At 37.2% G+C, this 12033-nt stretch overlaps 1 protein-coding gene across 3 annotated transcripts in view; it reads right to left on the bottom strand.

Moving 5' to 3' along the window:
* Positions 1-12033, bottom strand: part of XRN1 (5'-3' exoribonuclease 1) — a 110296-nt gene that overhangs the window by 14789 nt on the left and 83474 nt on the right. For all 3 annotated transcript variants that reach the window (XM_025881181.2, XM_025881188.2, XM_025881195.2), the window contains exons 34-37: positions 3380-3441; positions 1696-1806; positions 1423-1545; positions 802-961 (exon numbers count right to left, since the gene is read on the bottom strand). In XM_025881181.2, the coding sequence (XP_025736966.1) occupies positions 802-961; positions 1423-1545; positions 1696-1806; positions 3380-3441 (456 nt within the window). The remainder of the gene's footprint in view (positions 1-801; positions 962-1422; positions 1546-1695; positions 1807-3379; positions 3442-12033) is intronic.

Raw genomic sequence — 12033 nt, 5'->3', positions numbered from 1 at the left:
CCACAACCCTGAGGATCATGACCTGAGCCAAAATCAAGAGTTGTACGTTTAACTGACTGAGCCACCCAGGCACCCCTCTATTAATTATTTTTAATTGATTTTATAGCTTTTTCTATTTTTATGTTGGTCAAGCTACTGTAACATAGTATTGATATCAATTATTGGTACCTATAATATGCCAGACACAGTGCTAACTGCTTTATATGTATCATATAATTATCATAAGTCATTTGCAATGTTATTCTCATTTTGTAAATAGAAAAAAAATCTTAAAATCTTTATAAAGTTAAATAATGTATTTAAAGTTACATAATTGTTTTTAAATTACTGAGAAAAAAACTAGAATGTGAAAACTTTTCTAGGTTTGGGTACTACAGAGTATCTGCAACAGCACAATTTAATCACAAGACAGGGACTACAGATCTATTGGTTACAGTTATATTACTATTTAATGACACAAGCATAAAAATTATACTCTTATTTGTTACTCTTAATTATGCTCTTTTAAAAATGTATGTACTTTTGGGGGCGCCTTCGGCTCAGGTCATGATCCCAGGGTCCTGGGATCGAGCCCCACATCGGGATCCCTGCTCGGCAGGAAGCTGCTTCTCCCTCTCCCATTCCCCCTGCTTGTGTTCCCTCTCTCACTGTGTCGCTCTCTGTCAAATACATAAATAAAATCTTTAAAAAAAAAAAATGTAAGTAGTTTTATCTTCAAAAAGCACATGACCAAAAAAACCCCAAATGAATCGCAGTTTTGAAATGATATTGGTTATTAGTAATAGTACTTAGTTTACGTACTTAATTTCTTATTTTGTTTAGCCTGGGAGGAAGGTCCATATTCATCTCTTCTATTACAGGAAACAGTGACTTCATTACCAAACTGCTTCATTTCATTTTTATGGTCCACAGCATCAGAGCCATCAATTTTTAGTATTTCTTTAAGCATCCGAGTTCCCTTCTGTTTTGAAAATGGTATGGAGATGGTGGGGTAGGTAGAGAAAAGTTAACATTAGACTTACAGAGCTTATAAACCCTTCTTTTAATGAGTTCCATTGTTAAAAATTAAGATGGTAACTACATTCAGATAAGAGTTAAGTGAAATCAACAGTCTAGAGTTGAAAAAAAATACCCACATTTCCTGCCATAGAAACAATACTTAATCCTTTTGCTTAACCTAACCAAATTGCCTGGTAGCAATGTTTGAAAAGCAAGGGAGCTATATGGTTTAAAGAGGAAAACAAACAAAAAACCAGACAGCTAAATTGCCCAGGGCAGCCTGGTTTTCCTCACAAAATGACAATAATGATGTAACACACCAGTACACGGGAGACAAAACTGTTTAACAGTTGCATGGGGTATGTACGCATAGGCCACAACAGTGAAATTACTATAGTATAAAAGCTCCCACAAAATACGAACCATAGCAAATGATTGTGGTGACAAAAGTTCTTCACTTGGAGGCTCTTCATGATGAGATGACTGTACTTCATTTTCTTTGGAGATATTCAAGGATGCTAAAAAGTTCTCAATTCCAGGGTTAGGCTAAAAGAATAAATATTTTGTGCATGAAGATGAAAATATAAGGACATGGAAAAAGTTAAGAATTTTAGGTACAAAAATGATCATTTAATGTTCACTTAATCATCTTCCCAGTAGAGTTCGAGAAGAGAAATTGAATAAATGGTCTTTTACCTTATCAATAGCATTTGAGTAACTGGTCACAACCTTCTGGTTTTCTGAGACTCCTGCACTTTCATTTCTCTTCAATAGCTTAATATTACATTTGGCAGGCCCTCCAAGCATCTATAAAAGAGTAAGAATGAGCTTTCTGTGCAAATAAAATAGCTGTTACTTAATAGTGTTGTAAATAAATTGCTGCCAATATTTTATGTGCCATTTTCTTTTACATCATAAGAAGGGGACCTATAAACTTGGATGAGGAAAAAACTTAGATCTTTATCTTCATTAACTTCTATATGAATTTAGAAGTTTTCCTTCAATTATGAATGTAGGCAATAGAGGTGATTCTAATTGTATTTCAATATAATTAATTTTCTTTCAAATCTTATGTATTTTATTTTAGCATTAAAAACATTATTCTGGGGCGCCTGGGTGGCTCAGTCGTTAAGCGTCTGCCTTCGGCTCAGGTCATGATCCCAGGGTCCTGGGATCGAGCCCGGCATTGGGCTCTTGGCTCAGTAGGAAGCCTGCTTCTCCCTCTCCCATTCCCCCTGCTTGGGTTCCCTCTCTCACTGTGTCTTTCTCTGTCAAATAAATAAATAAAATCTTAAAAAAAAAATTATTCTGAGAAAGAATCCATAAAAAAGTTTATAAATCCCTTCTCTAGAAGAAAGGAAATTACAGCTAAGAGTTTCAGAAAAAGAGGCCTTAAAAGTCAACCATTTCCTGGTATCTAAATATTAATGGGTTCCATTTACTGAGACCCTGTTATGTGCTGAATATTCTGCTAAGATGTCTTTTATAAATTTGATACATTACTAGCTTATAAGAGATCTAATTTTTAAAAACTTCGTATGACAATAATATGCATATAGAAAATACATATACTGTAAGTGTATGTGAATGTTTTTGGAGTAAAAATTTGTTATTCTTTGATTGTAAAATGTGTATATTCTCCTTATCAATCAGCAGAGACTATACAAAGTAAAACAAATGATCTCAGCTTCCTCCTACCAAGCTACTCCACAAAATTAACCGTTAACTTTGCTATGTTGATTCTAAATGATTCACTGAATACATACACATATTTTCACATATTTTATACATATATACATACATTCATGTATGTAAGTATGTTCGTATGTATGCAGGTACGGTATGTATATATAGACCACATATATGGAGTGAGACAAGTGATCTATTTTTACTCCATTTTAAAGATGAAGATAGTTGAGGCTGTGAGAGGTATAGTGAATTGCTCAAGGCCACCCAACTATTAAATATATGTGTGTATGTGTGTGTGTGTGTGTGTGTGTGTGTGTGTGTGTGTATAATGCCAAATCCTGACTCTGTTGTGTAACCTCCCATCCAAGTCAGGCAGTTGCTATACTTCAGCAACCTCCTTGTCACACACCTTATGGATTTGTTTTTTTTTTTTTTAAAGATTTTATTTATTTGACAGAGACACAGCAAGAGAGGGAACACAAGCAGGGGGAGTGGGAGAGGGAGAAGCAGGCTTCCCGCTGACCAGGGAGCCCTATGCGGGGATCATGACCTGAGCCGAAGGCAGACGCTTAATGACTGAGCCACCCAGGAGCCCCCACCTTATGGATTTGGGCTGCAAAATTCAGATGCCACAGAGCTACCAATTGTAACAAAAAGTTGGCTACTAGAAATATGATTTAAGATAGCTTACCTGCTTATTTGACAGTTTTTGTAATCGACTCTCAGTTTTAGGACTCTTACACTCTTCTTTAACTAAAAACAAGAAAATAGGAATTTTGGTAAGTGAAAAATATTGCTATAAACCAGTTAAATTTACCAAATATTTGCCACAGCAAGGCACTGTGTTGCTGTTTTGAACATTCAAAGAATTCTAAGAAGACAAAGGCCCTTATTTTGAAAAACTTGTAGAGGAACAGGAGAAGAGATACTCACAGATAACAACAATAAGGGAAAAGGAAAGGTGACATGTAATTGAGTCTCCAAGTATGTAAGTCTGCAAAGGGCAGAGTAGGAGGCTAAGCATTCCAGGCAAAGGAAATAATAGGAGAAAAGAAATGGAAGCAAAAAACATGGAATGTATTTATGGAACTCTTAAATAGACTAGTTCCACTGGAGGTCAAGGAGTATAATGGAGCTAATCTGGTAGGCAAAGGGCAATCAATCACAGAAAGGTTTTGAGCAAGTAGTGATCTGATCAGAATTGTGTTTTAGGGAGATTAAAATATGGCAGTGGCTTAATGAATAGATAGGAGAGTAAGAGAAAAACTAGGAAGCTATTTTATTATTCCTGTTAAAGGGAAATTGGGAAAATGGTAGGAAAAATGAAAAGGATAAATTAGAAGAGGAAGGAAGAGGGGTGCCTGGGTGGCTCAGTTGGTTAAACATCCTGGGATCGAGCCCTGCATTGGGTTCCCTGCTCAGCGGGGAGCCTGCTTCTCCCTTTCCTGCTCCCCCTGCTTGTGCTCTCTCTTTCTGTCAAATAAATAAATAAAATCTAAAAAAAAAAAAAAAGAAGAAGAGGAAGGAAGAAAGGAAAAAAAGGAGAAAGGAGGGAGGAAGGAACAAAGGAGGAAAGAGAGGGTAAGAAAAGAAGCAGGGAGAAGGGATGGGAAGGAGGGAACGGATGGGATGAAGAGAGAAGGGAAGAAATGAACAAAGATAGGAAGACAGGGAACAGAAGAGGGAAATAAAAACGGGAGGGGAGGAGAGGAAAGGGAGGTAAGGAGGAAACGGAAGGAAGTAATCTTGCAAAAAGGAGGATATGAAAAAGCAAGTTAACATGTATTGACATTAAGCCTTTGTTGAGACACACACACAATAAAACTAATTGGAATTCCAAATAATGTAGTTTACACACATTCATGTAAATAATAATTTGAAGAAAAATCACAACACATTTCAATTAAATATAAAATCCTTAAGCTATATTTATCAGATTTATAGGGACATTATAGTTAAAATGTAAAAGAAACAAAAATAACATATAGATACTCATGCAAATAATAGTTTAGCAGTTATCAAACTGAACCAAAGTTATAAAACCACAATTTTTTTTTTTTGGAAAATAGCTTTTTAGAAAAATATTTAAAAGGACCATTCTTGGGGTGCCTGGGTGGCTCAGTTGGTTGAGCATCCAACTCTTGGTTTCGGCTTGGGTCATGATCTTGTGGTCATGGGATAGTGGGATCGAGTCCTGTGTCATCAGGTTCCACGCTCAGTGGGGAGTCTGCTTCTCTCCCTCTGCCCCTTCCCCCTATTCATGCTCTTTCTCTCTCTCAAATAAAAAAATCTTAAAAAAAAGACCATTCTTATACTATATGTATGTAATTACACACACACACACACATACACACACACACATACACACATAAAATATATGCAGGTATAAAATATAATAATAGACTCAGGACTCTGCACGTGATTATTTCCTCTGCTGGAAAGCTCTTCAGCAAATGTTTTACATACTTTATCCCATTCCACTCCCCTTCATTTGGGTCTCTGCTCAAATGTTATGTCCTCAGAGAGGCATTCCTTGACCATTCTATAAAACACCCCCCTACCTATACTTTTAATCTGCTTTATTTTTCATCATAGCACTTATCATTACTACACATTATGGAATTTATTGGATAGGTTTTTTGGTTGGTTTTTTGTTGCCTCTTATCAGTCTCCACCTTAGAATGTAAAGTCCACTAGGCTGGAAAACTTGTGTGTCTGGTTCAGTCATATATCCCTAGCACCTAAAACAGTACCTTGTATATTCAGCTCAATAGATAGAAGCTGAATAAATAAATGAATAACAAATGAGTCATATTTTGTTTTTTGTTTTTTTTTTAATTTTATTTATTTATTTGAGAGAGAGAGAGAGAGAGAGAGAGAATGAGAGATAGAGAGCACGAGAAGGAAGAGGGTCAGAGGGAGAAGCAGACTCCCCACTGAGCGGGGAGCCCGATGCGGGACTCGATCCCGGGACTCCAGGATCATGACCTGAGCCGAAGGCAGTTGCTTAACCAACTGAGCCACCCAGGCGCCCTCAGGTCATATTTTGAACACAAAGAGCAATTTGCAGCAATTTGGGATTATTCTGATCAAGAGAAAAACTAACTGCAAGATGAAGATTCTCATCTCTGTATCTGCATTCCCTATTGTGCCTAAAACATAGTAAACACTACTGAAGGACTGAAATAAGTAAAAATATATAAATTATGTAAGAGAATATTAACAACAAAATATGCATATTTTTAATAAAAAATTGTAATACAGGTTAGAGTAACTTAATAGGCAAGTGTTTACACACAAAAAAATAACTGGATTATGCTGAATAAAATTTATTTCAAAAAGTAGTGAGGGGACATCAGCAAAAACGTCAGAGTAAGGACTTTTAAAAATTCTGTCCTCTATAAAGGCCTAGTATCCAAAATCTATAAAGAACTTACCAAACTCAACAATCAAAGAACAAATAATCCAATCAAGAAATGGGCAGAAGACATGAACAGACATTTCTGCCAAGAAGACATCCAAATGGCCAACAGACACATGAAACAGTGCTCAACATCACTTGGCATCAGGGAAATACAAATCAAAACCTCAATGAGATGCCACCTCACACCAGTGAGAATGGCTAAAATTAACAAGTCGGGAAATGACAGATGTTGGCGAGGAAGGGGAACCGTCCTACACTGTTGGTGGGAATGCAAGCTGGTGCAGCTACTCTGGAAAACAGTATGGAGGTTGCTCAAAAAACTGAAAATAGAGCTACTCTATGACCCAGCAATTGCACTACTGGGTATTTACTCCAAAGACAGAAATGCAGTGATCTGAAGGGGCATGTGCACCCCAATGGTTATAGCAGCAATGTCCACAATAGCCAAACTATGGAAAGAGCATAGATGTCCATCAACAGATGAATGGATAAAGAAGATGTGGTGTATATATACGATGGAATATTATGCAGCCATCAAAAAAAATGAAATCTTGCCATTTGCAATGACGTGGATGGAACGAGAGGGTATTATGCTACATGAAATAAGTCAATCAGAGAAAGATAAGTATCATATGATCTCACTGATATGAGGAATTTGAGAAACAAGACAGAGGATCACAGGGGAAGGGAGGGGAAAATGAAACAAGATGAAACCGGAGCAGGAGACAAACCATAAGAGACTCTTAATCTCAGGAAACAAACTGAGCATTGCTGGAGTGGAGGGGGGTGGGAGGGATGGGGTGGCTGGGTGATGGACACTGGGGAGGGTATGTGCTATGGTGAGCGCTGTGAATTGTGTAAGACTGATGAATCACAGACCTGTACTCCCAAAACAAATAATACATTATGTTAATAAAAAAAATAAAATAAAAATTCTGTCCTCCATAAAAGCAACAAGAAAATGGGCATAAATTACCCGAATCCAAATTTTTAGAGTTATGGAAATTAATCCAAGGCCTGTAGCAATCTGGGGGGTATTTATTCAAGAAAAAAGACTGACTCTCACAACAGTGGGCTTTATGGCTTAACTTGCCGTAGTTCAATCCCTACTCTACAACTCTAAGTAGCCTTGAAAAATAGCAGCCAACATTTTTTGGTGGAAACCAATAACCTGGCAGCCACCAGAGAGATCAGAATGAAGCTGAGCTCTTCCAAAGTGTTATTCCCCACATTCTGTAAGGTCAGTGTTAATCAAAGATATCACAAGAAAAGAAAATGACAAATATCCTCTATGAATATAAATGCTAAAATAAAATCCTCAACAAAATACCAGCAAATCAAATCCTGTAGCATATAAAAAAGATTAAACACCAAGACCTGGTAGGATTTATTCCAAGAATGCAAGGTTGGTTCAACATAAAAAACAATCAATGGAATCTACCATATTAATTAAGCACTGAAACAGCAACTGACAAAATCTAATATCCCTCCAAGGGGGGCAAAATCAACAACCAAAGAATAGAAAGGAACTTCCTCATCCAAGGGCATTTACCAAAACCCATTGCTAACATTACACTTAATGCTCACAGATTGAAAGCTTACCCCTAAGATCAAAACAAGGGTGTTCACTCTCACTATTTCCATTCAACATTATGTTGGTGGCTTTAGCTACAGCAATTAGGTAAGAAAAAGAAATACAAGAAATTATATAAAAAGAAGTAACACTATCGCTATTTGCCAAAACCACAAAAAATTAGGGCTAATAAACAAGTTCAGCAAGGTAGCAAGATATAAGATCAATATACAAAAGTCAGCTTTATCTCTATAAACAGCACTGAACAATCCACCCCCAACCACCAATTAAGAAAACAGTTCCAGTGACAATAGGGGTGTCTGGGTGGCTCAGTCGGTTAAGTGTCTGACTCTTGGTTTTGGCTCAGGTCATGAACTCAGGGTTGTGGGACTGAGCTCTGCATTGGGCTCCATGTTCAGTGCAGAGTCTGCTGGAGATTCTCTCCCTCTCCCTCCCCCTCTGCCCCTCACCGTTTCCTCTAAAAAAATAAAATCTTGAAAAAAAAAAAAAAAGAAAACAGTTCCTGACAATAAATAGCATTAAAAATAATAAAATACTAGGAATAAATTTTTTTAAAAGATGTAAGACTTGTACAATGAAACCTACAAGACATCACTGAAGGAAATTAAAGAAGACAAATAAATGGAAAGACATTTTACGTTCATGGATAGGAAGACTTAATATTGTTAAGAGGACAATGCTCTCCAAAATGATCTGTAGATTCAATATAATCTCTATAAAAAGTCCAGCTGCCATTTTCACAGAAATAGGCAAGGTGATCCTATAATTCATACAGAAATGCAAGAGATCAGAACAGACAAAACAATGTTGGAAAAGAAAAACAAAGCAGGAGGAACTCAAAGTTCCCAATTTCAAAACTTACAACAAAGCTATGATAATTAAGATAGTGTGTTCTTTGATTAAGATGGCATATAGATCTGTAGAACAGAACTGAGGGATCAGAAATAAACCCATACATCTACAGTCAACTGATTTATAAAAAGAGTGCCAAGAAAATTCAATGGGGTGCCAAGAGAATTCAATGGGAAAAGAACAGTCTTTCAGCAAATAGTGCTGAGACAACTGGATATCCACATGCAAAAGAACGAATATGGACCCCCTACCTCATACCATATACAAACACTCAGAAATGGAAAGAAGACCTAAATATAAGAGCTAAAGCTACAAATCTCCTAGAAGAAAAGATAGGTATAAATCTTTGTGACCTTAGATTATGTAATGGTTTCCTAGATATGACACCTAAAGCACAAGTAATCAAAGAAAAAGTAGAAAAGATAAATTAGAATTGATCAAAATTAAAGACTTTTGTTTCAAGGACACTATAAAGTTAAAAAGACAACCCACAGAATGACAGCACATATTTGCAAATCAAATATCTGAGTATGCACGTTATACATAGAAGATGTAAAGGACTCACACAACTCAAGGATGAAAAGAAAAATAACTCAAAAATGAGCAAAGGACTTGAATAGACATTTCTCCAAAGAAGATATACAAACTGCCGATTGGCACATGAAAAGATGCCCAATGTTATTAGTCATTAATGAATCGCAAATGAAAACCACAAAGAGACTTCACTTTACACCCACCAGGGCTGCTGTAATAAAAAAGATGGGCAATAACAAGTATTATGGAAGATGTGGAGAAATTGCACTCTCATATATTGCTGGTGGGAAACAGCAGTTGGAAAACAGTTTGGTAGTTCCATAAAAAGTTAAACACAGAGTTATCATATGACTAATTCTACTTATTTGGATGTATACCCAAGAGAACTGCAAACATATGTTCAATCAAAAACTTCTACATGGATATTCACAGCAGCATTATTTATTATAGCCCCAAAGTGGAAACAACCCAAATGTCCATCAATGGATGAATGGATAAACAAAATGTAGTATTCATAGAATGGACTATTATTCAGCCATAAAAAGGACTGCAAACAAATCAATCAACGTGATACATTAACAAAAGAAAGAACAAGAATCATAAGATCCTCTCAATAGAAGCAGAAAAAGCATTTGACAAAGTACAGCATCTTTTCTTGATAAAAATTCTTCAGAGTATAGGGATAGAGGGTACATACCTCAATATCATAAAAACCCACAGTGAATATCATTCTCAATGGGGAAAAACTGAGAGCTTTCCCCTAAGGTCAGGAACGCAGCAGGGATGTCCACTATCACCACTGCTATTCAACATAGTATTAGAAGTCCTAGCCACAGGGGCGCCTGGGTGGCTCAGTTGGTTAAGCGACTGCCTTCGGCTCAGGTCATGATCCTGGAGTCCCGGGATCGAGTCCCGCATCGGGCTCCCTGCTCAGCGGGGAGTCTGCTTCTCCCTCTGACCCTCTTCCCTCTCGTGCTCTCTCTCATTCTCTCTCATTCTCTCTCTCTCTCAAATAAATAAAATCTTAAAAAAACAAAAACAAAAACAAAAAAATGAAAAAAAAAAGAAGTCCTAGCCACAGCAATCAGACAACAAAAAGAAATAAAAGGCATCCAAACCAGCAAAAAAGTCAAACTCTCACTCTTTGCAGATGATATAATACTTTATGTGGAAAACCCAAAAGTCTCCACCCCAAAACTGCTAGAACTCATACAGGAAATCAGTAAAGTGCCAGGATATAAAATCAATGCACAGAAATCAGTGGCATTTCTATATACCAACAACAAGACAGAAGAGAGACAAATCAAGCAGTCGATGCCATTTACAATTGCATCCAAAACCATAAGATACCTAGGAATAAATCTAACCAAAGAGGCAAAGGATCTGTACTCAGAAAACTATAAAATACTCATGAAAGAAATTGAGGAAGACACAAAGAAATGGAAAAACATTCCATGCTCATGGATTGGAAGAACAAATATTGTGAAGATGTTAATGCTACCTAGAGCAATCTACACATTCAATGCAATCCCCATCAAAATACCATCCACTTTTTTCAAAGAAATGGAACAAATAAACCATTTGTTTGGTTTCATACCAAACAAATTTGTATGGAACCAGAAAAGACCCCGAATAGCCAGAGGAATGTTGAAAAAGAAAAGCAAAGCTGGCGGCATCACAATTTCAGACTTCCAGCTCTATTACAAAGCTCTCATTATCAAGAAGTATGGTACTGGCACAAAAACAGACATATCGATCAATGGAACAGAATAGAGAGCCCAGAAATGGACCCTCAACTCTATGGTCAACTCATCTTTGACAAAGCAGGAAAGAATGTCCAATGGAAAAAAGACAAGTCTCTTCAAGAAATGGTGTTGGGAAAATTGGACAGCCACATGCAGAAGAATGAAACTGGACCATTTCCTTACAGCACACACAAAAACAGACTCAAAATGGTTAAAAGACCTAAACGTGAGACAGGAGTCCATCAAAATCCTAAAGGAGATCACAGGCAGCAACCTCTTCGACCTCAGCCGCAGCAACTTCTTCCTAGAAACATTGCCAAAGGAAAGGGAAGCAAGGGCAAAAATGAACTATTGGTACTTTATCAAGATAAAAAGCTTTTGCACAGCAAAAGAAACAGTCAACAAAACCAAAAGACAACTGACAAAATGGGAGAAGATATTTGCAAATGACATATCAGATAAAGGGCTAGTATCCAAATCCTATAAAGAACTTCTTAAACTCAACACCCAAAGAACAAATAATCCAATCAAGAAATGGGCAGAAGACATGAACAGACATTTTTCCAAAGAAGACATCCCAATGGCCAACAGACACGTGAAAAAGTGCTCAACATCGCTCGGCATCAGGGAAATCCAAATCAAAACCTCAATGAGATATCACCTCACACCAGTCAGAATGGCTAAAATTAACAACTCAGGAAATGACAGATGTTGGCGGGGATGCGGAGAAAGGGGAACCGTCCTACACTGTTGGTGGGAATGCAAGCTGGTGCAGCCATTCTGGAAAACAGTACAGAGGTTCCTCAAAAAGTTGAAAATAGAGCTACCATACGATCCAGCAATTGCACTACTGGGTATTTACCCCAAAGATACAAATGTAGGGATCTGAAGGGGTATGTGCACCCCAATGTTTATAGCAGCAATATCCACAATAGCCAAACTGTGGAAAGAGCCAAGATGTCTATCAACAGATGAATGGATAAAGAAGATGTGGTACATATATACAATGGAATATTATGCAGCCATCAAAAGGAATGAGATCTTGCCATTTGCAACAATGTGGATGGAACTGGAGGGTGTTATACTGAGCGAAATAAGTCAATCAGAGAAAGACATAGATCATATGACCTCACTGATATGAGGAATTCTTAATCTCAGGAAACAAACTGAGGGTTGCTGGAGTGGAGGGGGGTGGG

Source organism: Callorhinus ursinus, unplaced genomic scaffold (assembly GCF_003265705.2).
Source record: "Callorhinus ursinus isolate GAN/ISIS: 27379988/994484 unplaced genomic scaffold, GSC_fseal_2.0 scaffold1, whole genome shotgun sequence".
NCBI classification, from domain to species: domain Eukaryota; kingdom Metazoa; phylum Chordata; class Mammalia; order Carnivora; family Otariidae; genus Callorhinus; species Callorhinus ursinus.
This window is presented reverse-complemented; position numbering and strand designations above follow the sequence as displayed.